This window comes from Alligator sinensis, unplaced genomic scaffold, assembly GCF_000455745.1.
Source record: "Alligator sinensis unplaced genomic scaffold, ASM45574v1 scaffold16_1, whole genome shotgun sequence".
Lineage (NCBI taxonomy): Eukaryota > Metazoa > Chordata > Crocodylia > Alligatoridae > Alligator > Alligator sinensis.
This window is the reverse complement of record NW_005842045.1, coordinates 2,237,672-2,265,664: the sequence shown is the minus strand read 5'-3', so window position 1 is coordinate 2,265,664 and position 27,993 is coordinate 2,237,672. Positions and strand designations below refer to the sequence as shown.

The 27,993-nt window shown below is 40.8% G+C and overlaps 1 protein-coding gene across 1 annotated transcript in view; it reads right to left on the bottom strand.

Annotated features, from left to right (window-relative positions):
- Positions 1–27,993, bottom strand: part of TMEFF2 (transmembrane protein with EGF like and two follistatin like domains 2) — a gene marked incomplete at its 5' end in the record, with an annotated part of 231,144 nt that overhangs the window by 97,895 nt on the left and 105,256 nt on the right. Inside the window, one exon of the mRNA XM_025203124.1 lies at positions 5,746–5,842. Coding sequence (XP_025058909.1) covers positions 5,746–5,842 — 97 coding nt within the window. The remainder of the gene's footprint in view (positions 1–5,745; positions 5,843–27,993) is intronic.

The window sequence follows — 27,993 nt, the reverse complement described above, 5'->3', positions numbered from 1 at the left end:
CCACGTTCTTGAAACTCCATTTTGCCAGGATAATAATACATACACTGGACACCTGCCATCTGCTATACTGTGACAACATGAATATGACCTTCTTTCTTACTCAATTGAATTCCTGACTTGGTGTCACAAAGGTGAAAACACGTAGCCTACCTGGCCAATCAATCTGTGAAGGAAAAACAGTTTCCCAATCTCAAAAGAAAACAGCAAGTAGAAACCTGATCCAGTAGGTGGGGAGAGAGTTTTGCACCTTCACCCTTGTCATTCAAAGAGGAGGAGGTACTTCATAGGAGACATGATTCCTTTTCTTCTAGTAATCCTTCTCCTTCTCCCCACTTATAGGCTGCAAGGAGCATATTCTCTCTTGTGTACTTTTTGCATATATGGAAGTCTGTCTTATAGGTTGCAAAACATTCCTTAGTCTACCGAGTTTGTGCATACATACTGCTCTTTTGATGTTGAAATACAAAGGAAAAGGGAATGTATTTAACCCTAATACATTATTTTACTTTTGACTAACCTTAAATGTCAGAGGTTTCAGAAATTTCTTCTTTAGTTTGAAGAAATTACTCCAGTCCTACACTTTTTTAAAGAATATTCTACAAAGGGTTATTTCTATCAGTTACCTTTCTCAACTTAAAGGACACATTACAGAACTTATGTATACTTACATATCTTTCTAAACCATGAATTGTATAGTGTAGAACTCCAACTCTCTTGATGGTTTATAAAGCAAGAGATTAATACTTGGATCTTGAAGTGGTTGTGCACTAACACTAAGCTACCCTACTAGATGAATGGGCACTCCATTTGATATGTTCTATTTATACACTGGCTGAATGTTTCAGTGTTGTAAGATGCTTTTTGGATGAGGTTTGAAATACTCCCTTGTTCAGAACCTTATGTTTCATTCTCCATTTCCTTTTAACTATATCTCTCGGGGTGTTATCGTGAGTAGCCCTGTCTTACAAAGTCAATCATTCCGTAGCAAGCTCAGAAATAAAAACCCAAAGTAAGCAACACCAAACGTCTGATTTGCCAATAGATTGCAGTGTAATGCTAAAGAGCATAGCCACTACCCTACTTTAAATATTCATGAAGCCCACTGGTGCAAAATGCATTAAAGGTGGGAATAATGCCAGTAATACATGATCTTCTTAGTGACAAGCTTTCACGTATTAAAAGAAGCAAGATGTTAAAGACTTTAAACTGCACAGTCTTTGTTTTTAACACAGGAGAGGATATTCACTAATGGAATACCAAATCACACGAACCCTTGCAATTTTAGAACATGAAATGGATGTACAGTATACGTGCATCCTACCATGTTCCAGAACACTATGCATTCCAAGGGTTTCTTTTTTGCGGTCCCTCCACCCTCCCTTCATATGCTATCACCTAAATAATCTTTTATAGAGCAAAACAACTCCCACCAGAATCCTAGAAGTCTAGACATTAATAGATCAAATGTTATATCAGTAAAACGATTTAAAAATAATAGTGACAATGTACAGAGAGCACTATCCAGCTAAGTGGAATTTGGCAATGAATGACGAAGAGCTAAAACAGAGAAGGGATTGCAAAATAACAGACTGTAGCAATGCAGAATAATGCTAATTGTCCCTTTAAATCATTAGCAGCCCAGCCACATCTGCTATCACACCTGTGCTCTCTTCTCTGATCTGCTCTGACACCCTAGAAGTGTTAGGCAAACAGCCAGCTTCATATCTGTGGCTCCCTATGATCAGTCTCTGCTACCAGCTTGCTTTCCTCTTAGAATGAATCAAGCACCAACCCCACGGCTCCTGAACTGCTTCTGATTGATAGGACAAACTGAAAGTTCTGGGCTAATTACCTCGTAATAACAGTTCCCAAAGCTACTAGTAACTGTTGACCTAATTTAGACTCTGGAAAACTAATCAGTCAGGTAAGATAATTAAAGGAACACAGCTTGTTTTTGAAATTAGATAAACATAAAAATATTGATCAAATAATAAACTGATATTTCTTATTTCATCTAATCTAGGAACACTTTTTTATATACTAAATCTCTATATGTGTCTATGATTGACTCTGGCTGGTGCCAAACTCTGAAATTCAATTTCAAATTCAAATTCAAATTCAATTTCAGAAAGAGGAATCTAGTCACTCCATATGCAGCCTGCTTTCACTCAAGAAATAATAATAATAATAAAAAGCTAACACCCAGAAGGCTCATTTCACAGGAAGAACATTATCCAAAACTATTCAAGGGTCAGGGACATGAAAACAGCTCTGTTATAGCATATGAGGCTGTTGACTTCAAAGCAGACCTTTATCAGGCTTAACATGGTATTTTTACTTCTACTCAGAAATCTGCTTTACTGCTTTTGAACAGTTTGTTTGGTAACATCTTTCCTAGTAAATGCCCTTTCCTACCTCCTACTCTCAAAAGCATCTTTCCCTGCAGAAAGGCTGTCTGTCAATAAAGACTGAGCGCTTTGGTTCCCATGTTATCATGCTGCTCCTCATAAGCCAAGATGTGTCGAAGGAAAGGAATTAGATATCAGGAAAGTTTTCAGCTGTAGTGGGATTAATACTTGGTAAATTATATCCGTTACGTTCCCTCAAAAATAAACAGAAGTGCTCCCAGTGTTCCACAACACTTCTCATGATTAATAATGTTATCTTGTAGCTAATTTCACTCCTTATCCCTGTTTTTTTTGCCACTCCAACTCAGCAACTCATCTAATTATGAAAACATGACCACTGGACTGTGAATTGTGATATGTTAATTTTAACAAGGTTTTATATTTACATGGACACCCCCCATTTCTGAATAACTTGTGAGGATCCTACCGGGAAGGAGAGGAAATGAGTAATTTCCTTAGACAAAACCAAAATAATCAATTTCTTTTAACTAAGTCTCATGCTATTACTAGAGAAAGATAATCATATTGCATCCTGATTCTATTTTTCAGTGCCACAATTTCATTTGATTCAGAGCCATTTTTTTTTAGCATAAAATCACGGGCTATTAAAAGCTGGCAAGACCTGACCAAAATGAGCACAAATTGATCACGGGCTTTTTCTCACTCACCATATCCATAACTTTCTTTACTGAATAGGATAAATATTCAAAATTTCAGGCCTGACCACTAGTGAATAGAAACTGCTTTCTGCATGGGGTCATCTGACTAAGACCATGTCTAATTATCTTCTTCAGTTTTCTTTCCTCCCTACTCTTTCCTTTATTCCTCTGTTATGTTGGTTTTGCTCTTCGGATTATATTTAGCCTTCCATGGTTTTCCTAATCCAACAGGGCTTGAATGCTGCAAAGCCTCAATCTGTGTGTGTGAAAAGAATGACTAGATTGTCATGCAGACTTCACTCTGAACTTCTCTAAAAGGTGGCCATGCAACCAGGCACTGTCCTACACGGGATGGCCTTTGGGATCATTGTGGGGTAAACAGGAACAAAATGCAATCCCTATATCATCTCTTCTTGAGTATCTATGTAAGGTTGGAGGGCACAGTGTCCATTAGCTCTTCCATCCCACCATATTACTCCTCCCTCTGATCTGTCCAATCTCCACTTCCTTCTTTTCATGAATCAAACACCTGTACAGCAAACACCTGTACAGTGTCAGAGAACACAAGGCAAAGACCTCTTTTTCCATAAGAGGAGAAAGTTGCACGTAAAGAACATCTCTCTGTCTGGTCCTAGAAAGCATAATTGAAGCCAATAACTCTAATGTTTATTTGATTACTTTTGTTTCTGTCAATTTGTAACAATTATTAGGATAGAAAAATAATGAATGGTCAAACATGTTGGCATGAAAGTCAGTGTCCTAATTAGAGCTATGGAAAGAACTATTTGTTTGTATGCTGAGAATTCAAAACATTTAAAAAAAAATCTTTTGGGGTTTACCTTACGTAAAGCCCTTCAGAAACTTTCCATGAATCAAAGGGTGCCTTTACAAGCACTCTGAGTTTTGTGGGGGGAGGGGGTTGCTTTAATTAAAGTGGCTCTCACCCCGCAGCGTCATGTGTACTCAGCATCCCTCGCTGGAAAATAGTAGTGGGGTGCTTTAAGTAAATTTGTTCGATGAGTGATAAAGTGACCCTGCTGTCACTTTGAAATGCAGGGACCCTGAACACACATGATGTGGAGGATGCTAGAGGATGCTAATTAGCATACTCCAGCATCTGACACTTATATAGATGCCTAAAGTGTAAAAAAGATTAATTTTGGATTGAAAAAAATATTTAAATATTTTTTAAAAATAAAGTTGAGGGAACCATCAAAATAAAACTGTTCAAACAAACGTCTAATTGAAATACTGGGACAAAATACTGTACCAGTTTTTTTGTTCAGCTCTACTGTTGATCAAAAAATATACTTATACAAACCACAACATACAGGCATTTATTACAGCTCCTTTCCCTTTATTTGCGGTATGATGTGGTATTTTAGAACTGACACCCATTGCATTTAATGTACAATTAATTGGTTGACTTAACCATATTTTTAGACATGCTACACATGCAAAGGAATTATAGCACAGTAAAAATGGCCAACCAGGTACAAAGATGTTGTTTGAAAATTGTAGAACATTTTGACCTGATTTCTATCAGGCTGTAATATGAACGTGTGGCATATAACACAGAGTGATAGTGTTTGGCCAGGTCCTCCAGCATCCCAGGGTAGAAAGCACTCTCTTGCCACCTGTCCCTCTCCCTTCTGGCAATGGGACTCTCTATGACTCATGCTGAACTCTGCTGTTCCACGGTGTCTGACCAGAAGTCATGACTCCTTCCCCTCTTCCCTTTCCCCGACCAGCTTTCAAAGCTGTTTTTTAAAGAAGACATTAGCACCTGAAATAACAGAGTGTCAAGAAAAAGGGAATTTATCTGGAAAGCTGCAGGTGGGAACAAGATGTGGAGAGGGGAAAAAGCACATACATAAAATGCCTCATAAGGTGTTTCAGAGTTTCAGTCCTAGGAGTCCTGTCCCCTGTTGCCCTTTGACTGGGTCTTCCCTACCCTGTGCAAAGGTTAGGGGAGCAGCTCCTTCAACCAGGGGGAGTTCAGAGCTCACTTCTCCTTAGCAGCACAGTTGAAGGTGTGGGAGGGGGCTCACAGCCCTTGCCAGCAGCTCTCCAGCTCTCCTTGCTGGCGAGTTCTGGCAGAGCAAATTCCCAGAAGACAATTCCCTTCTCCCTCCTTATATAGCTTTCTCTGTGAACTTGAAGGTTACATGCAGGGTTCGAATTACCGGGGAGGCTGAATTACAGGAATCTCCCCATAAGAGAAGAGAGCCCCCCTGAGATGAGAGATTTCCTGTAAGGTCTGAAAATCATAACCTGGGGGGTCTCTGATCAGATTGCTCCTTCACTTAGGTGGACTTGTTAATCAATGAAATCAAAGATCGGGATCTTCTCGACCCCTCTCCCCTCATGAGTCAAAGTGTAATTCGAACCCTGGTCCCATGGCATGATAGTTTCCATTGAACAATGTTGCCTGTTGCTTGATGGAAATAACATTTGTCAAGGGCCTTAGTGACAAAATGGACAAGTCTGTAGTCTTAGAATATGGGAGAATGAATATACATGCCTAGAGGGTTAAACAGGTACATTTTATACAACTAATTAAATAATTAGCCTGTTTTTGAAGGGAGGACTGAGAGAAGTGGTATGTTTAATTTTTTAGCAATATTCCACAAACATGTTCTCTAAAATAAGACAAAAATAGAAAAAAAATACCTTACCAAACATCCTCTGCATCTTCATCACACTCTGCCCCAAACTGGCAAATATCACAAGTTGATGTCTCTTTTTGACTGGTTTCTCCTGAGCCTTCATTGACTGTTTTAAAGAAACAAAAGAATGCATATTAGAAACACAAAACTATAGTACAGTGAGTCTCATCTACATGAAAATTAGAAATGTCTATTGACCTTGGAAAGTTTAACACACTACTCAACATGCTGGTTCTTGATCAGTAGTCAGTATTTTAAACATGGAACCAATACAAATATTTTTTCCTCCTCCTCGGCCTCTGATAAATTCCAGAAACCAGAAGCGAGTGTATTTGTGGAGAGAAGAGAGGAGGAACTGGGGGAATATATTAATATGTTTTCTCATTTAAACAATAATGTTTTCTCAAATCTGTAACTAAGAACGGGGGCAGTTTTATTGTGCTGCACTGTTTTGTTCCTGGAAAAAAACCCTGAAGTACATCAATAGTGTAGCATAGTTATCCACTTGTGTCCTTTGCGGTGTGCACAGGTGAAGACATGGTGAGGGACTCAGGGGAATGCTTCCCTAGGAAACGCTTTGAAATTACCTGTCAATCTGGTCCATTTCAAAAGCAAAAGATTTCTTTCTTCAGAAGTATTTTAATAAATGCCAAGAATTAGTCATCTTTGGAAAAGATGATTTAGCACTTTCTAGTTAAGGGGATGAACTTCATCATGGGCAAAGGAAATAATAAAGTTGTTGTTTCAAATTAGAGGCATAACTTTTTCATAAGACCTGTTTAGTATGACATTGGCCATAGGGTAACATTTTCAAAAGTTTTTAAGTGAAATAAGAGTCTAAGTCTCATTGAAAGCCAATGGATCTTAGGTCCCTACATCACTTATAGCACAGCTACTCTGTAACTGAAGGTGTGACTGCAGCATGGGTAGACAAGCTTACATCTAGTTAGTATGGATATCAATATAGCTGAATAGAGGTAGTTAGCTATGTTAGTCTGAAGTTAGACAGAAAGCAGGAGGCAGTACTGACTAATTGACTAAGTTGTTCAGAGAGGCATGAGATTTCATAGGTTACACATTCAATAGCACTGAAGATGTGGTGGTATGGGCTTTAGCATGACTTGAATGGATAAACTGAGACAAATACACTGAAAAATATTTCATTTGCTCTAATGCTAGATGAGATGGATAATGTCATGGTAGGTGCCTGGGAAAGGGTTTTGTGAAATGATTCAACATAACATTATACAGTTAAAAAATTCCAGAGCTGTTGATAGACAATTCTTACTAAGCCATAATTCATAATATAGCATATTTTGCTGCACGCAACTTGTACCTTTTCGCCAAAAATCAGGCCCTCAAAAATGGGCTGTCTGTATTAAGTGGGGAATTTGTTTTCATTACTGGAAAAGAAGCAAGGGTGGGTACACTGTGAATGCCATGCAGATGCTAAAATGGCTGCTGCTTGTCTGGATCAGCAAGCTGAAAGGGCAGAGTCCTGTGTTAATCCTGTGTATCTATTGCCTGAGCACTGCAGCTTGTGCCTGACTGAGCAAGTGAGCTGCTTGTAATATCTTTATTAGGGTTTTAATGTAGAAACAACAGTTTATTATTCACAGGAACTTTTATAAAGAGCTATTTACAGTAAAGAAGGAACAGCCTTGCTACTGCCCTTGCAAAGGCCTGGGCCTAGCCTTTTTGCGGGCCTGCCACACCAGAAAGTTCCTGTTTCCTCACCCAGACTATCTCCTGGGATGCCACATTTTCTGAGCAATCTGTTTCTAGAAGGACTTACTCTATGTCAACAGGGCGTGTCTACATGATTATTAATATACTGTAATTACGGTGCATTAAGTTTAGTACCTATAATAACCAGCACCAACATAATGCACCATAATTGGTGCTACTGCGTAGTAGCACCAGTGCATACTTTTTTATGACACTAATGCGTAAACTAACTCTACTGCGTATTCGCTTATCGGCACAGTTTTTGCCTGTTGCGCTAATGCGCAGTAGAATTAGTCTGCTGTGCACTGAGTGTCTCATGTGGATGTGCCCACAGTCAGCCAAGAATATAGAAGAATCTTTTTTTTCTAAATTCTGCCTTCCAAAAACAAGGTGTGTGCTTTTTTGGGGGTGTACTGTATGCAAGAAAATATGGTACTTCTTACCCTTACAGAATAATTAGATTATACCTCAGCTTTGACTGATGTTATTATTTGCAAAGAAATTCTTTGGCTAGGGATAGACATTAAAAAAGCCAGAGCCTGAACTGATTCAATCTTTGCAGGTTAGTCTAACCTGCATACTTTGAACCAATTTACAAGTGAACAGACCTTCACTTTTGACTCCAGAAATGCAAGCACATACCTGCAGTGGCTCAGGCCAGAAGCTGGGGGGCACTAGAGCAAGCCTTCAGCTGAAGGGAAACTAAGCTGAGGGAAGGGTTGGCCTGAGTTTGATTGGAGAGGGGTTTAAAATCCCACCCCGGCCTGCAGGTCTGCCTGGAGGGGGAGGAGGGAAGCAGCCTCTGTCAGGGGTCCTCAGTCCTCTTGCCAGGCAAATCCTGCAGCACTCCAGAGAAGGGTTTCCCACCTCCACCCCTTTTTCAGCCAGCCAGAGCAGTGATAGTGCTTGGGCTAGGTAGGAGAGAGGTGGAACAGCCCAGCCCAGGGTTGCAGAGCATGCTGGGATGCTGGAGGACTCTGATTTAACTTGAATCCAGGAAGGGGCCTGGGACACAAGTTCCATAAACCAGTTTGACCTCAATCGGTTAAGTCTGATATGACATTCATCCAGGTATATCTCAAACTGATTTCAGCCATTTTGAAATTGCTTTATGTGCACTGAACTTATGTTCTGTTACAGGTTTAAACCAGTTTCTGATCACTTAAACTGGTTTATTTGTAACTTCTGTCCCTAGCATTTATGCCTTCTTGTGCCCTTCTGGTTTTTGTTCACTCATACTTAGAACTGCTTTGAAGATTTTATAGAATTATAGAAAATAGGTTGGAAGGGACCTCAGGAGGTCATCTAGTCCAACACCCTACTCAAAGCAGGACCACCCCAACTATATAATTCCAAGACTATATCATTCCAGTCAAAGTTTTGTCTAGCCAGGTCTTAAAAACCAAGAATGGACATACCACAACCTCTTAGGGTAATCTGTTCCAGTGCTTTACTACCTTCCTCATGAAAAAGTTTTTCCTAGTGAAGCTGAGTTTTAGGCTCCTATCTAGTGAGGTGCTGGAACATCTCAATAACTCAATAGCCTCACCAAAGTTGATGGAAATAATCATATACTTACAGTTACTCTTTTCTGTGCTGGAGTGACTGGAACTATAGTACTAAAATGTTATGGACTTTAAGGGCACTTATACATGTGACAGAGCTCTGCTCCAACATGTACTAATTAGCACGTGTCCGAGCAGACTCAATTAATCAAGTGTGCTAAGAGTCTGCTGGAGTGTGCTAACTGGCATGCTCCAGCAGTCTCCGCATCATATGTATTCAGTGTCCCCCACTTCAAAATGGTGGTGGAAGTGTTTTAACTAAGCTTTAGTTGAACTGTTGAACAAGCTTTAGTTAAAGTTCCCCCGCTGCCATTTGACGTGTGGGACACTGAATACATGTGATGCTGCTGAATACACTTGACGCTCTGAGAGCCGCACTAATTAAAGTACCTCCCCTTCACCCTGGAGCACATGCGTAGACACCCTAAATGTTGAAATTTTGCATAAATTTGTACCAACTTGGTTAGTTTTTCTCCCTCAAGTGGTGCATAATAAAAAGATGGAAGATCCCAATTCATTGTGAAGTAGCTAAAAGAAGGTATGCATTCAAATTTCTAGAGAGGGGAAAGATGACAGAACAGTTTGCGCACTAGTTTGGTACACAAAATACATGGGTTCTTGCTCTGCCACAAACTTCCTTTGCAACCACACACAGGTCAGTTAGGGACAAATTCTAGTTCACCTATTGATGTGATCCTATTCCATCCTGCTCTAGTCCCTGGAAAATTGTTAAGGCTCTTACTTTTGTAGCATGCCTAAATCATAAAAAGGAGGATCCACCCACTTTTTGTTCAGGGACTCAGTATAGAATAAGGATTATTCAGTTGCTTGGACATCTAGTAGGTGGAATAGCATCTGCCATTTTGTCTTATGTTCCCATTTTCTAAAATGGGAATCACATCACTTTCTGATTTGCAGGTGCCTTGTAAACTACACTAAAAATTATGATCAGATACTGAAGTGCTATAGACCACAGGAGTACCTTTGATGGATAACGTATCTCAGTGAAAGTTATTTTTTCCTTTACGTTTAATGCTGTTAGCATTTTTAGGTCTGATTGCCAGTAGAACATTTTCCCATCAGATTACTGCTTGCATTTAGATCACATTAAAATGACCTAAATTGACCTTTCAGATGATCACAGGAGCAAAAAGGATTTTTAAAATTTATCCATATTTATTTTAAATTCTTCTGGAGTTGTTGGCATATTCAATTTTCTATATACAGAATTCTGTTATAAGCAGAGGGGAACCTATAAAAATATGCTCTGGAATTCTGTTCCAATGAATTATCACATATGTGGAAAGGATTGTGGTATTGCTTTGAAATCTTCTTCAAAGACGTATTCTGGAAGTATTCTGCTGAATTCACTGTGTTTGATATTTAATCTATTTCTTTGAAAGGGCAACCTTGGCAGCCAAGCCTGGCAGTCGATTTTCGACAGTTGAAGTACTAGACAGGATTCAGGAGAACTTGGTTCATCTCCCATCTCTGCACTGTGGTTTTGGCCTGGGCATATAACTTCAGTCTCTCCACTGACTCAATGAGCTGCACATTCTTTGTAGTTCCATTGCAAGTTGTAATTAATGCAACTACATGCAAACTACTCTTGGACCATGGAGTGGAAGGCACTACATAAAAGTTGAGTATACTTTACCTAAGGGTCCCTCTACATGTGGAGGTAAAGGCATGATGGGATATAACATGAGAGTTACACAATTGTGCTTTCTGCCACATCACATATGCACATGTCCCACATATGTGGAATCTAGCATCAGATCTTATCATGCCTTATTGCTGGTAAAGGGAGAGCCCAGGATTGTTATCCTGTGCTCCCTGTGCACCAGCAAATAGCAAGCTCCTGCAGCTGTGTGTGCCACAATTGGCAGGACTCTTGGTCCCAGCTGCAAGCCACAGCTGCTGGATCTTAGTCCCATAGCTGATGAGTCCCACAGCTGATGGGACCCTAGGGAGCACCCCTGTGGCTGGGAGATCATAGCAGCTGCAATCTAAGCCTCAGGGCACATACTACTCATGCAAATTATTGCTAGATAGAAACCAGCTATAAAGTTATTACGCATTTATTATACACTTTAAGGCGCCTTAGTTAATTAGCCAGTCTAAATGAATTGGCACAATTAACCAAGTAATTGCATAATAGATGTAACCTGTGTGGGAGGGTTGGGAGGGCGGGGGGCTAAAAACCATTATTTTTCAAATGTGTCAATTGTTCCAGTTTAGCAGTGTGAGAATCTTTACTGATGGCAAAATAGCTGTGTATTTTTTTTCTGTTACTCCCTTAATCACTTTTTTCTGTATTTTACAGTAATGAAATAAAGGTGTACACCTTTTTTTCCTTTCTGTAATGTACCTATTTATAACTGCCAGGCAGGTATGCTTTGGCCATAGACTTAACACACTGTCACAATCAAAGATGAGATTAGTTATTAAATAGGGTTGTTTTTTTTAAGTCATGTCATTGAAGGGTTTAATGTTTTGAATTTAAGTATCTCTTTTAAAAGGAAACATCTACATTAAAAAATAACACAGCTTTTAATTCTGTTGGAAATTAACAGTTAGCTCTTTTATCAAAGCAGCAAAGTATTCAGCATTCCACAGTTAATTTACTAATGTCACCATTATGCTTCTGGGTGCCCCAACCTTACATGTTCCTGATTAGAAGGCAATTGTTTTTCTTTTCCTTTTCTTTTCCTGATTTCAATGTCTCCTGAGATGACTCTTCTCTATATTTAAGGTGAGTTCTTTCTCTCTCTCTCTCTCTCTCACACGCACACACACACACACGTTTTTCCCGCTGTGCAGATGAATGCCTTGATATAACTAGACATCTTGGAAAGAGTTATTTTCTCTGTATTTCCTGCTGCTATTTAGCTTCAGGACTAGTAGATTTTGTAGATGTTCATTTTCTAAGGTGACTTCTTTTTTTTTGCTGCGCTTGCTAATTTGCACTTTCCTTTGTACTTCAGCTGAAAAAAGTCTTTACCAAAGAAAACAAATTAGACATCAGAAAAAGAGGAAGTTTTCCACTGCATCAGAGAAATGTTATCTAGTCTTTCAAACTGTTCTTGCTAAAAATAAAAGGGACTTTGCTCTGCTCCCCATTCCCCGGAGGGGAATCTCTTAGAAGACTTAATGGCCCAAACCAGTCTTTTCTTATTAATACAGTGTAGAACTTCTAGTGTAGCTGTTCTCAAACTTTCTACAATTAAGGCACCTCTAGATAGATTTGAAGCATCCCTCAATAGATTCAAGGCACTCCTTGGAAAATGCCAGCTCTTGGTTTTCACTCTTTTTTTAAACTAGAAACTAGAGCAGTTTTTCTGTTGCAAAGAACTCAGAAAGACCACAAGTATAGATTTCTATTTGAAATCCATGGCACCCTGGTTGAGAATCACTGTTCTAATGTGACAGTTCCTTTTTCTGTTATTAGCAAGATTAGCAACCTACAGAATGCAAGATGCACAATGCAAGACATAGAAAACATGTTATCATGGCAAGAAGGTCACTAACTCTATCTGAAAGGCATTTGAGAAACAATCTCAGTTTCCTAAGCAATAGGGACTCTTAGCTAGAGATGCATTAAACATAATTTAGACACTCACTGGACTGTGGTAGCCACAACAGCCTCTGTTTTTAAGCACTTGACCCTTTACTACCAGCTTTGCCACACACTGATCAGGTAGCTGTGTTATCAACAGGATCTGGATTGCTCGAAAGTCACACAAGGGAGAAACCAAATTTGGAGAGATTTCACATTGTTTTTGTTGCTAAGGAAACTGCTTTGTAAGCACTCACTGGTACAGCATATTTGTCTGATTTTGTGCCTGTCTACCTTCCAGCCCACTACTTATAACTTACCTTATCTCCAAATCTCCATTCTTTCAATCTTTTACATACCCAGGCATATGGATACCTGTTTTAAATATTTTTAAATATACAACTTGCTGCAGCATAACACCCTGTCAGAAGTGTGATGCAGTGGAAGGCTGGATATTTATATTAAGAGATACCAAATAGCTCTGTTTGAACTGCTGGGAAACCCTGATTCAGAGCTCTTGCAGCAGCATCAGATGATGTAAACTGGTATGTACTAATACCCAGAGGCATAACAAGGAGGTTTTGTGTCCTGGGTGGGAGCAGGCAGCCCCAGGGACAGTGGCAGGGGCTGGGTACCTGCAGCAGCTGGGCCAGCAGTAGCAGTGGCTGCCATTCTTACACGCCTCTAAAACAATTCCCAAGGCCAATGCCCTGTTCCCCTACCTATAATAATGCTACTGCTAATACCCCCAGGGAATTTGTTTCCACCCACCTCATCAGAGAAGCAGCTCATAAAGGAACTGTTTGCAGCAGACTGGACAGCAGGAAATCTTAACTTGAGATACAAAGCAAAGGGAACATATGTTTTCTTCTCATGGATACTGCACCAGGTTACCAAAATAAGTGGAACAGAGGCAGGGTGGTATTTCCCAAACACAAATATCTGTGGCTGCTAAACCATGCCTCTAAAGTAAAGGCAAACACAAAAGACAGCCCGTAAGTTTATTTAGCTCAACTAAAATGATCAGAATGGTGTTGTTTCAAAATATTTTTCAACTATGCTTGGGATATAACACATTCACACTATGAAATGCTCTCAGTGTACTTGAAGACAAAGAGTTATGATTATGTTCTGATTTGCATTATTAAACCTGTCTTAGATTACTGCCTCTCATAAAACGTTATTGTTAAGCCAAGTCCAAACTAATGAAGCTAATTTAATGTAAAATAAACCAGGAGAAATGGCCTTGTCTTTTGTGGATTACCTTGTCACCCTTCTGTGCTTTTTGAAACAACATGGTGGTTAAGCTATATAACAGTTATTTTTTAAAATTCTGCTGCTGTATTATTGAACTTTGAAGCATGGAAGACTAATTTCTTCACGTGAAAATGGAATGATCATGGGAAATATCATGGCTATATAGTAGTTAAGAATAGGAGGAAAAGAGAAACAAGCATAAAAGTAAGGAAAAAACAATGGGCGGGTTCCTCTTTTAGATCATCCACTCAAAAAAGACCTCTGTGTATGCCCCCCCTCAACCTTATGCTATTATGCTGGGTGCCAATATCTGGACACTGAATGGGAATAGGCTGATGGCCACTCTGTTGCTACAAGCAGATGATCTGAGAGTGAGTGGAGCTTTGGCTTAATGCACTAATATACCAGCCAATGGAGCAGATCTGGCACTAGGGTATAGATCTACAGTGAGTTAGTAGACCCTGAAGCAAAAGATTTGAATAGTGGCTCACTGAGTCACAATCCTTTTCCAGCAGTGCTAGTCTGGCAATTTTTACTTGGTTGTTACTCTTACAATCTGGCTTGATGAGCTGGATGATATTTTTGTGGCCTTTACTCTACAGCTTTGTTACACAGTATGCTGACATGATACACTGAGCAATCATGAAGGAGAACCAAGCCAAAAAAAAGACTTGGAAATATAGGAAATATAGGAAAATAATTCCTATATTAGTTTGGATTTATTTTAACTAAAACTATGGATTTTAGTTTCCATAAGAATTGCATTAATATATGTCTCAGAAATTTCCATACAACCTGGTAACAATATACTTCCTAGCTGAAGTTCTAACTCGGAGTTTTTTGGGGGTATTTTAATCAACAATGGTCTTTCCAGACTGATGTCAATCTCTATTAGTTTTGGTGGACTAAAAGCTAATCTTTCATGCTTCTGTTTAAGCCAGGCTCCCAGGCTAGCTTCAATACCAGGATAACAAGATCTTGAAAAGCTAGAGCAGACCTCTGTTTAACTGCTGGTCCTAGACTAGATTGGCTTTTTAAGTTTAGGTTCCAGACAGTCAGCAAGCAATCTCAAACATAATATTCCATCACAAACTTGCTCCACTGGGGTTGCAAAATTTGTCATATCAGCCATACTACCTACATGTTTCCTTTCCTTCAGGTAAAAAACTGTAGTGCAATAAATCTTGACTATATTATAGGAGTGAAAATACAGCACCAAACAGTGATGTCTGCCTTTCTGTTAGACTGACAGACACAGAAAGCTCTGCAAACTTTAGAAAAGCTATGCTTTTCAGTGCTGTGTCTTGTGTGATGATGAAGTTGAGGGCGGCTTTTATGGATGGCTGAACTAAATGGAATAACTTTGAACTTAAACAATTCTAAGGAATGAACTTTAACATTCTGGTGAAGTGAATAAATTACCACATAATTAATACTTGAATACTGGCCTTGAATAAGCTAATTCCACCGAATGTCAAATTATTCTTTTGAAGGATAGGAATAAGGTCTACTGTTTTAAGTCAAATCCTCAAACCGAGGCTTTTTGTCTTTTCCTTGCCTGTTCTCCATGTCATATTCCACCTGCAGCACTCAGATAGCCTTGAATGATGAAAGCGGTTTACAGTTCATATAAAGTATAACATTTCCAAGCTGTTGTTTTCAAATTATATTTATGTTTCCTAACTCTTCTTATTTTCTTGGAATCCCTTGCTGTGACTCAAAAAAGCAGTTATTGGTACAAAATCCTGGTAGACCTGATACAACATAGGTGAGGAGTGGAAGGGAGGTCGGGGGTAACAATGAGGGAAAGTAAAGCACTATTTATTTCTCTTACAGCATCTTTGAAAATTGTTGAGGCTCTTCTCTGCGTGTTACTGGCCGGACATTAAATGAACAATATGAGCAACATTATGCCTCTTCAAATGCAATGAAGCAGATGTATTGCCTGAGCAGCAATACCTGAAGGCACTATGCCTGCATAAGAAATAATACCTTTAGGGGTGGAAAGGAGTAGCTCTCGTTGCACACAAAAGGGCCTGATGTAAAGCCCACTGAAGTCAATGGAAATCGATACAGCTATCACTGGAAGTGATTAGTTTTCCTAGCATTTCCCTATCAATACAGCCAAATTATTGGTACTCCCTTGAATGGAGGTGTTCGGAGAGAAGGGAAGTTGTTCCTTGTTCTTGCTCTACAGCCTAGGACAAATGTATCAGAGTGACTACAATGCATATGGCATCTAGTCTCTGGTTCTGGTTGCAAACAAATTTACATGCACAGAGCTCATTTGATACCAAATATTATACAGAACTATTGATTTGCCAAGTGCTATACATCAGTAATCATACACATTATGAATCAGTTAAGTGAACATGTTTATTTCTCAGTTTAAAGATCTCTGAGGCAGAGACCCAGATTTTCAGAATTTGTCTCAAAGTCTGGTATCTCTGTTTTCATGCAAACAATTTTAGGTACCAGGACTATCGTTTTCAGCCTTGGGTGCCTATAGCTAGCCACATACATAAATGAGCTGATCTGAGGAGTAACCTCTAAACCTCTGCTGAATATACAGGGAACTGTGCATCCTTAGACGCCCTGGAAATGAAGCCATTTGTGTGTAAAACTGGACATCCAAATATTGAGGCATGCAGAATTAGAGGTTAGCTTTAAAAAATAGGTCCTATGTGACTTGTTCAGGAGACTCAGTCATGTTGAGAAATAAGGAGTCCCTGACTCTCATATCATGTAACACTAAAAAAAGGCGCACACATTGCATTATGTTCTGATTTGCATTATTGAGATAGTGAGTTTCATAGTAATAACTTTAGTAGTAACTTTATGATATTATGAGGAATATCACTTAGCTGTGAAAAGAATCTAATTAAAAACACAAAAAACATTAATATGTTTTTAACAGGCTGATATATTATTGACCAAAATACAAAGGAAAGCCTCATACTGAGTTACAGTATTAAAAAATATGCTGTAAGAGACAGGTTGTGGTAAATCCTAAAGGAGTAATATTTGTGAAAATAATTAACTGAAATATTCCATTTAAATCATTAAGTAACTTAACTAATTTAGTCACTTTTACCAAAAACTTCTGAAATATCTTGGGATTGTTGATTCTGTCCACTGTCCAGCGACTAAAAAGGTTTTATCATATACAATAAACAAGAATAAAAAATAGCAAAAAACAAAACAAAACAAAAAAATACCAAGAGTTACACATTACTTTTAGGTAGCTCCTGGAACTTTTAACCTGTGGAGTGTCCATACATTAACACCTGAAACTAGTTTTAAGCATACTTTAAGCGGCTTAAAGTTACACCACCCCAGGGCAGGTGGATCTCTGAACTCTGTTACTCATATCATGTTCGGGCCCTGTTACACAGTAATTTTGGGCAGCTCCTGGAGCTCTTAGCCCCTGGACTGTCCACACATTAACATCTTAAACTGGTTTTAAGCACTTGTTATGTGGCTCAACGTTATGCTGCTCCAAGGCAGGATTCTTTCTGATCTGTACTACCCAGCTCCTGTTCCATTAAGGTGTGGCGACTCCCCACATGTGCAGCCCAAGTTGATGTCCTCCAATATCCCAGGATCTCTTGCACTCCAACCCATAGAGCAGCGATAGAAGCCTACCCTGCCTCACTAGCCCTCTAGTTGCAACTCGCAGCTACAGCTCCTCCTCCTGCCCCTGCACACCAGGCCACTAATGGCCAGTCACAGCTGTGCAGGTGTCGGGCAATCAGAGAAGGTTTCAAGACCAACAGGTTTGACTGCTCCAAACTCCAAGCTAGTACTAACACCAATGAACATTTGTGGGGCTCACAGTGTAAAGTGTTATAAGGCCCTTCCATTAATGTGTGGCCACTTGCCACACATGAGCCACTCAAGTCACAGTCCTCCAGAATCCCAGGATGCAGCTTTCCTCACCACTCCCACATTCCAGCTACCCAGGGAAGCACGACCAGCACCCTCACACTCCAATCTCACTTTATTAAAACATGAGACCTTCTTTAACTTACTTCCTTTTTATCTCTTTTTAAGTTCTTTTTTTAAGCTTCTTTTTATTTTATCCTTCAGTGGCTGACTTCCTCCATTTCCCAACCCTTCCCCCACCAACATTTCCTTTTCACCTCCCATTTCATTACCCATCCTCATCCCATTAACTTTTCACCTCTTAGCTTCATGTTCTGGCCACTCCCTCCAAGTCATCTCTCACACATCCTCACTTAGAGCAGGGTCAGAAGCCTGTACTGGCTCACTAGCCCTGTAGAGGCACCTCACAACTGTAGTTCCTAGCCAGGCCCTTGTTTTCCAGCCCTCTAGTGGCAAGTCAGAGCTGTGCAGGTGGGGGACAGTCAGAGGTTTTTAGCCTTAAGTTATGACTGCTCCAAACACAAGCTAGCACCAATACCGATCAACATCTGAGCGGCATAAAGTGCAACATGTAACAATGTCCTAAGAATCCCAAAATAGTTAGAGGACTTTCAACAACCACTTATATGTGATCTTCATTATGAAAGAGTGGGACTATTGGAAGTAGGTGGGCTTTATTCGCAGCGTGGATTTTTCTACCACTGAAGGAAAAATGTAATGAAATCTCATATGCAGTTGTGCATGCATGGATACATACATATGTTTCTAGATTTAAGTGAGCAAGAAAGCCATAAAGAAATATGTTGACAGTTTTTACGTATCTGGTACAAGAGTTAGTCTGTAAGTCCAAAATAGGAGTTGCAGAGGGGAGAGCACAATGACCTGAAGATCAAGTTAAGTCGGCCCCCTACATGTTTTAGCATTATCTGGGCAGATTTAAGTAGGACAAAAGGACACAGGACAGGGTGAGAATGTGTTGAGGAGTAAGTAAAAAGGCTGCTTAAATTTGCAAGATGTGGTACAGTAAATAGCACAAACACCTTCTACAAAGAGAATAAATACACCCCACAAACTAGACAAATAAAAGCCCGGATACTGAAAGTGATTTCATTCTAATCAATAAGTCTTTCTTCCTGAAAGCATTAGCTCAGTCAAAAGCTGCAAAGTGAGAAAAATGAAGGGTGTGAAACAGGGGGTCAGCTCACAAATGACTTGCCTCTCAGAGCCTGGCAAAGGTTCAAAACAACATTATAGGCAAAATGAAAAGAAAATGGTCTATTGTATCAGTAATAAATCCAAACTCTGACATGTCTTGTTCTGTTGTACTTCTGTTGTCTAGCACTATCTCAATAAATATAAATTTGTTAACTCTTAATCACACACACATATAAACACTCCAAGGAAATTAATAATTACACCACAAACCAATTTCTGCAGCCAACCCAGGACATGATTCAAAGGTCTTTTAAGACAATAGAAAGACTCCCATCAATGCCAATGGGCCCTGGACTAATTTTTCTATGGGTGTGTCTACATGAGATGCTAAATGCACAGCAGACTAATTCAACTGTGTGTTACTGTGTCATGGCTAATGCACAGTAGAATTAATCTGCTGTGCTTTAGCATCACAAAAAGACCTTGCACCGGTGCTACTACACAGTAGTGTTGATTACTGAGCATTTAATTAGTACCTGTTATTCCTAGATTCATAGATGCTAGGGTCAGAAGGAACCTCAACAGATCATTGAGTCCGACCTCCTGCCTAGGCAGGAAAGAGGGCTGGGGTCCAATGACCCCAGCCAGCTGCCTCTCCACCAATGACCCCAGCCAGCTGCCTATCCAGCCTTCTCTTAAAGACCCCCAAGGTAGGGGAGAGCACCATCTCCCTTGGAAGCCCATTCCAAATTTTGGCCACCCTTACGGTGAAGAAGTTTTTCCTGATATCTAGCCTAAATCTGCTCTCTGTCAGTTTGTGACTATTGTTCCTTGTTACCCTAAGAGGCGCCTTGGTGAACAGAGCATCTCTGATCCCTTGCTGCATCCCCCTTATGAATTTGTAGGTGGCCACAAGATCACCTCTCAAAAATAAAAATTCTTGTGTCAAGGGCTGACTTGCAATAGATCGCAGCGAGGTAGCTGCTCTGCTACGTACGAAACCCTGACCCAGAATCAGGTCATCTATGAATGATTTAGCACCAGGTTCCCCATGAACATGTGGTGCACTGCGGGTGAGAGGCGGCTCCCTCTTATTACAGGTCTCCCTCTTATTACAGGTACTAAACTTAATGTACTATAACTATGGTGCATTAATGAATGTGTAGATATGCCCAATATCACCAGAGATTTTCAAATACGCCATGGGGACAAATTGAACAACATAGCTGCAATGGAAGTTTAAGCTCCTTATCTCATTGTCCAAGGGATCCAAGCAGGGCTGACCTGGCCTGGGGTGCTACTAGGAAGCCCACAGGTATTCTGCAATAGTGGCAATGTCAGGGCCCAGATAAAAGGATCAGGAAATGATTAAAAGAAAATGCTTGTCTGTCTCTATAGGCTTTGTAGAAGTTTACATGTCCCTCCAAACCTTCAGGATACAACAGGAAATTCTAGAAGGGCACTAGACTTTGAACATGGGGATTACATTCACTTTGATTTGTTTTAAAATAATTTTCTAGCCAATATTATTTCAGAGGAGTTTGAAAAATACGATCTTGCTCTACCCTATACCCAGAAAACGGAAGATACATGAAAGTAAGCAAACAATTACAACAGTATTGTTTTTTAAGTTTCATGATATTGTTTGGCTTCATTTGTTTTTTGAATACCTGACAATCCTGAATGTAAACGGAAGGCGGAAGGTGGGGGGGAGGGGGGAGAAAAAAAAGACAACCACTCTGGAAAGTATTTTACCATGTTAAAAGAGCTCTGCTGAGTTTAGAACATTTGTGTGCTGAAGGCCTCCTTTTGACTATGGAAGTGCAGTCTACATGGAAGCACCACAGAAGAAGGAAGGAGAGACTGGAGGATCAACAGTCACACAGGTAGAGTTATTACTGTTTTCTATTATTAGTGTTGTGATGACCCAGAATCCAATGGTGCCAAGTGCTATATAACCATTTTCCCCCTTAATCTCTGTCTTTATGTTTTACTTGTATGTGTGTGTCCTTCTGTCTACCTCTAATATATTGTTGTACCAGTGGCAAACAATCTGAGTAATGGAGAGTTTATCGTAACTGAATTCAAATTAATTACATATAAGTGCTTTCAACACTCTCATCCCCACTTCTAGGTAAAAGAAAAAAAAAACATTCCAAAATGCTGCATTCAGATTCCTGGGGGGACTCATCTATTGTAATCCATAGCTAATCACAGGGAGGGAGCAAAGAGTCTTCTGGAAGGTGTTAAGTACCTTTATGTCCCATTGTGGGTGCTTTAGCTTACATCTAATTACTCTCTCTTGCTATCCCTCTATTTGTTGTGTGAAAGAAAAGAGTAGTTGGCAATGCCAAGTTGTGCCCCTGTCTCAATTTCCTGTAGAATGAAGAAACTTTTTGTCTCAGTCTCTGATCTGAAAACAGCTCTGTTTTGGTTGTGCTGGCCAGCTCTTCAGGAATCACTTGGTGTTTCCTCAACAGGGAGAGTTGCTCCTAATAACTTAAGAGACAAAAGAGCAGATTTCACCTACATTTGATGTCATTCCCCATGGCTACATGCAGGAGGAATGGAGTATCAGTGTGGCCACAGATTTGCTCCTTTGCAACACATGATCAATTTGCATACCTTGTTGTGAGATAATTTGTGGGCCTATATCAACATGTGCATCTGAAGTCAAGATGTGGACTTTACACAGACATGCAACAGTTTATTTTGCTTTGTGCAATTGTAGCCTGGAGGCAACAGCTTTAATTCTTAAATGAAAGCAGTCAAATGAGATCCTACAAAATTTACTTTAAATGAACCCTATTTGGTTGTTTCCCTCTGTTATGCATCCCCCCCAACTCTATTTAAAGTTTATTTTCCAAAAATTAAATATAATTAGCTGAGACCAGTCTCTCCTAGCAAATATCTCTAATGATATTTAAAGGAAATAGCTTTGTAGAATAATCCTGCTGTAAGCTTCCTGAATGCTGACATGAAACAGCTGTGATTACAGCACCCTTGTGCTGTCCCCTGCACAATTTTATTGTTGCCTTGTGTATCTGGGATGCCAACTTTACAGATTTATGTAGGTGTAAGAAGACCAGCATTGACAGCATTTGCCAGCTTAAGAAAGAGGAGAATCATTTAAATTTGCCAAGAGCTGTTTCTCATAAAACATCTTTGAGCAAAAAGCCAAGTAGCATGTGGGGACTATTCATTTCTCTCTCGCATTAATTTTATTTTAAAGAGAAATACTTCCTCACAAGAGTGTTTTCAATGAATATATGCAGGAAGTCGTAAACATTAATGTGATGCTGCCATAGCTTATAGTCTAATTTGGAGCTTACTTTTTGTTGCACCCGTCCCCTGATCGTCCCAACATTCTGAACAAGGGAACAAGCAGACAGGCGCACAAACAGTGAAACACCACCTAGGCAAATGGTTAAGATTGCCAAAAAACCCAGTTTTGTTATTGAAAGACCAGCTTGTAGGCTATGAAATGTACTGAGCAGTCCCAATTTTAAAGAAGTCAAAGCTATTTCAGGATCGAGAGAACAGAGGAGTCTGTCTGTCTTCCTTCCTTCCTCCCTCCTTCCTACACACACACCCAATGCCTGCTCCAACATGTGCTATCTAGCATGCGACAGAGTAGACTTGTTTAATCCCCACTACAAAATGGCGTTGGGGGTGCTTTAACTAAAGCTTGTTCAACAAGCTTTAGTTAAAGCACGCTCACCACCATGTTAAAGTGAGGGATGCTGAATACATGAGATGCTGTGGGCACTTAGAGTGACTTCCAATTAAAGTGCTCCCTCCTGCCTGCCCGCCCTTGTAAAGATGCCTTGGATTTTACTCTGGTCATTCACTGGCAGGCCCACAAGAGTGAAGGCTGCTTATGCAGGACACCAGCTACAGTCCTGTGTTGTGAGAGGTGTGAAGCTGCATTATCCTAGTGCAGCTTGCAAAACATAATGGTCACCAAGAACCACCAAGGAGAACCACCACCAGGACACATTTTAAGAGACTAGAATATGAACTTTCCTCAATGGTCAACCACCCCCAAAGTCCAAAATGTCCCATATTCTTTTTGCTCCCTTTTCAGAGAATATTGGTGACAACCACATTGGTCCTGCATTCTTGTGCACTGGAAGTGCAAGGACTCCCTTTGCATTTGGCTCATATATGGAAGCAGGGGTTGAACCTCATGCCTTCTTCCTGTGTACAGGAGATGAACACACCACTTCCTGTTATTTGATGTCCTCTACTTAATGTAGCACACACCTCATACAAAACAACCTGGTATATGAAGTACATCCTTGCCACAAGACTCAACATAGATTATTTAAAAACAAATACAGTACTAAGTTAGATGCTGACAGAGTAGGAGATATCCAAATACCAGTAATCAGTATGCGCTTTCTCCTGAAAAATAATTCCCAGGAATTCACTTGGATCAACCTTTCTGACCTCAAGCTAAAACCATTTGAATCCTGGGCAAAGAAGTGGCACTTACGTTTGTTCCTAGTAGACAAGAAGTCACATCATTAAATCAACTCTGAAAGTGGCATCTAGGATAGACTAAGAAAGGATGCAATCCATGATTTCACAAAGGCTAAAATAAGAAAGTCTCTCATTAGCTGGCAGAGCCTTTATGGCTTTTGGCAGACTAGAGAGTGCTTTTGCCAGCTTCCTACTTGGTCAAAGGATTAACGGAAAACTCCAATTTGAACTGTGATAGCCATTCAACCTTCAAGCAACAGAAAAGAAAGAAACAAATAAAACTAAAAGAGCTGTCTAACATGCACTTGGTGACTACTTCAGTTTTAAGGTCTTTGTCAGTATGCTATTGATTTAAGTCTGTGTATCTTTTTGAATATTAGTATGACTAGCAAGATAGCAACATCATACATAAAAATGCTCTTTATTCCAGAACAGATGAAACTCCCAGTGGTAAAAGAAGATTTAGGTATCTCTGAAGATTTCTTATTGCTGTGCAACATAACTCTCTAATGGTTCAGTGCCTTGGAGGGTCATCTGAGATCTATCATATAAATCAAATAGGTGGCAGGCTATAAGAGTGGAAGCCTATAGCAACTGCATGTCTTTGCTTGCAGACATCAAATCTATCTTTTAGGCAGACTATGGAGAAGATAATATGCCACTCCATTTAAACCATCTAAAAAAACCCAAATCCAGGTATTAACCAATTTTAAGAGGCTGCTACTAGTTCTGATTAAACTAGAATTCACTTAGGAAATGACTGGTTTTAAATTCCAGAAGTCTAGATTGCAGATATGGGAGCCTGATTCTAATATACGCTAAGGGCTATTTACACCTCTCCGGCAGGATAAAAGGGTCTTGGAATTTTCAATTTATACCTCCTTAAGAACCTCTTTACATAATCAGAGTGATGTACAGTGTCTGTAGTACAAATAAGAATCTGGTGCACTTTCTATTGAACTCAGCAATTTGTAGAAATAGATCCAGTTCTCCCTTCTACACTTAATTTGTTGTTGTTGTTTTGGCATCCCCCCATTTTTACACTAGTTTCCATTGAGTCCTAGGCTGTAAACAGGTATCTCATTTGAGGCAGTCCTGATTGTCCAATACCAAAACAGGAGCAGCACAGTCATTTACACAAGTAGCCTTTCCAGGCTGCATTACTGCTCCTCTGCCAGTACGTGGCCAGCAAAGGCACACAGCCTGCTAGGCTTGCTCCAGTAACAGACATATACCGCTGTATTTGCTGCGGGGGGAGGGAGAGAACATTAGCACCTTTTATCCTGCATACTTCACAAGTTCTTGAAAGCAAGACAATGGACATATATGCTTGTAGGCTCCTGGGACAAAAATTTTCTCTACTTACAGCCCTAAGGAGTTCCTGCTGATTAGACATATGCAACAGAGAGGCAAATTAAGTCCAGAAGCAAAGAATGATCCTGGGGGCATGCCCAGATGTGCGCGCACATGCGGTTTGAGGTGCTGCAAACTGTATGTGGTGCATGTGCAAATTAGCAGCACAGTGCCAACATTTGATATCTAGAACTCCCTAGAATCTCAAAAAGAAAAAAAAAGCAGCAAAAAAAAAGTGTTGTGGTTCATGCTCCTGGAGCAACTGGAGGCTGGGGCCTCCAGGAAGATGCCCTGGCTGCTGGCCAGAGTGTCTGCCCTCTTTAGGTCCATCCCAGGTCTTCCAGCATGCTGGGAGCAGAAGGGAACTGGCACCCAAAGTGGAGCATTATGCCCAGCACCACAGTGCACATGCAGGGGCATGCACAATGGCAAAAAGCAGCAGCACAAATTTGTGCAAGAGCACACCCCTGCATGTGAGGATGTAGCCTAGAAGGTCTTTCTATGGTCACAACTCATACATGTGGTAAGCTACAAATACTCTGGATCTATCACCTTTGAGCCTTTCCTTAGCTGCCTACACCTTAACATTTAGAGACCAGTGGCTCAAAACTCACTTATTCCTAGGTTTGTGTATACATCAGGCAAATTTCAGTTTTATTCTTGGGGTGTTTTGTTTTTTTTTAATCTTCTGAATGCTAACTTTATGTAAACTAATGTCATGCAGCTTCTTCTTACAGATGCACAGTACCAATGCTTCTGCTGTAACTCAGATCAGTGGCTCTCAACCTTTTTAGACTCAAGGCATCTCTTGGAAAATTCCAGTTCTTTGACTACAGGAAAACAGTAGATTGATTTTTATGTTGCAAAGAACTTAGAAACAACATGATAGGTCAGAATGTTTTTAACTCCATGGATTCCTAGTTGAAATGTCTGTGTTTATCTCATGAATTGTGTCTGTACACCTAAGAGCACTAACATTGTATGACACCCTTGAAAGGATCTAAAGGCAACTCACGATACTACAGCACCCTGGTTACTGCAGCACTGACTCGCATATTTCCCAGCCAACATTGAAAGGAGGACCTAAGGCTAGATCCTGCTAAGCAGATTTAGGTAAGTGCGATCGTGTTGCAGCCTGATTGAGTCCCTGAAAAACTGTTAATACAAAAGGGTGGTGTTTCTTCCTCCTCACCGTTTTTGTTTTATTTAATTATAAGACTAGTGTGATGAGCAGCTGATTAGCTGAGTTGGTTAGAGCATGGTGCTACTAAAGCCAAGGTCACAGGCTCAATTGAACCTGCCTCAAGCAGGGGATAGGACTCAATGAACTCTTGAGATCCCTTCCAGCTCTGCTTCTCTATGATGTTACAAAAATATGGGACAAACCAAATTCATCAGTAAATCTAATTCCCTATTTTTTCCAATACTTATATCATATACTTATTTTAATCAGTGGGCAAGACCATGCACATTATGAATAACACCTTTGTATCATCCAGGCTGACATGACCCATTTACAGTCTGTGTACAAGTAATGTACATGTGTCCACATCATTAAAATCATCATCAAGCTTGCTACTGTCACAACCCAAGGGTGTGATTTTTTGTTTGTGTGTGTTTCGGCACTGCTAAATTATTTTCCCGCCGTTTGTAGCTTTCTTTGCAGGGTGCATTTCTTCGTTGCAGCATAGAAATGCACGTTGCAAGGAGTTCCCACCATTTGTATTTAAATTCATGCCCCACTATTGGTCAGTTCTAAATTATTCATATGTGGCGGCTAGCGATTGGCTTGCTAGCCGTATAAGAGGCTTGAGTGGTTTCCGCCCAAGTCGGAGAACTTTGAGCACGTTGTAAAGTGCCTCTAAGGAGATTTGACTTGCGGCTAGCTGATCGATAGACTGATCACCTATCGATTCTTCTCCCTGTCGCCGAACGATCCCTTGACGTATCCTTCCCTGCGCACAAAAGTTCCACGGAGCCTCGACAACTTCTTGTGAGTGAATCAGAGTTCTGTCCGAGTCCTAAAACTAGGATTTAAGTGAAGTATTCCTGGAAACGTTCCAGCCTACACCGCGACCATCTTTGGTGTAAATAAATAATCTTAAACAACCATTAAGCGTCCGTGCCTAATTCTAGCGCGCCGCCTGCCTTCCCCGACCCAGCATGTCTGGGCTGCTGGCCACAGCCCGCGGTGCACAAAAGGGCCTCGGATCGTTCCCGGCCCGCACATGGCGACGAGGATGGGATCAGGAGAAGGCATGCTGGAGCTAGAATTAGTTAAGAACTGCCCTTGGCGCAGTGGAAAACACCAAGTAGAAAATTTCATGGAACTGGAGGCACACATCGCTTACCACCAGGTGGGCGGAACGGGTGAGAGATTTATCAGCAGACACCTTTCGCTGAAGGGAGAAGAGGGAGCTTCCGAAGACGGAACCCTGAAAGTGAGGGAAGTGTATCTGCACCCTGTGGCATTCGGGTGTATAATGGGTGATGAGCGGGTCCTCTTCAGGCCCCTCGACACTGTGTCCCTTGCCAGAGTCAACCCGGTGGGCAAAGTGAACCTGACCCTCACCCGGGAGTGTGCCCGTTGCCTACGATATGCTCGGGAGAGTGAAGAACCGGTGCCAATCGGCCGGTTCTCCCCCTTCATGGTGGCGTCTAGATTAAGGGGTCGCGAGCTTCCATCCAGGCTCTGCGAAGATCTGGAGATGGAGGAACATGCTGTGGATGAGGGTGGCACCACAATACGACAAGGGGGGAGTGTTAACTGCAACTTTCCGTACAATAACTGATCTAATGAATAAGAATTTAAGTTTGAAAGCCCAGCTGCGTATGGCTGTTCGAGCGGTCAGAGAAGTGGCTGAGAAAAAGGATCCTGAAGCGCCGGTCCAAGATGGCGCTGAGCAAGAGGGAGACCGCGTGGAAGAACCGGAAGAGAAGGGTGGAGCTTCGGAGGAACCCGCGAGAGTTCGGTCAGCGACTCTGCCCATCGACGCAGCGTCGTTTCCGGCGACCCCGCCCATCGACGCAGCGCTGTTTCTGATGACCACGCCTTCCTGCCGATGAAAGGGAGAATCGAGCGGAGGAGGGCATCCGCCCCTCCTGCCTGAAGCAATAACAGCAGCAATGACTCCCGCAGCAGTAGTTCAGCCTGTAACAACAACTAACCGAGTTGCTACTGCCTACTATGCTCGCACCAGAACTGAACTACAGGATTTGTGCAGAGAATCAAGAATCCAACCTGAAGAAACTCTAGCTGTATGGTTGGGA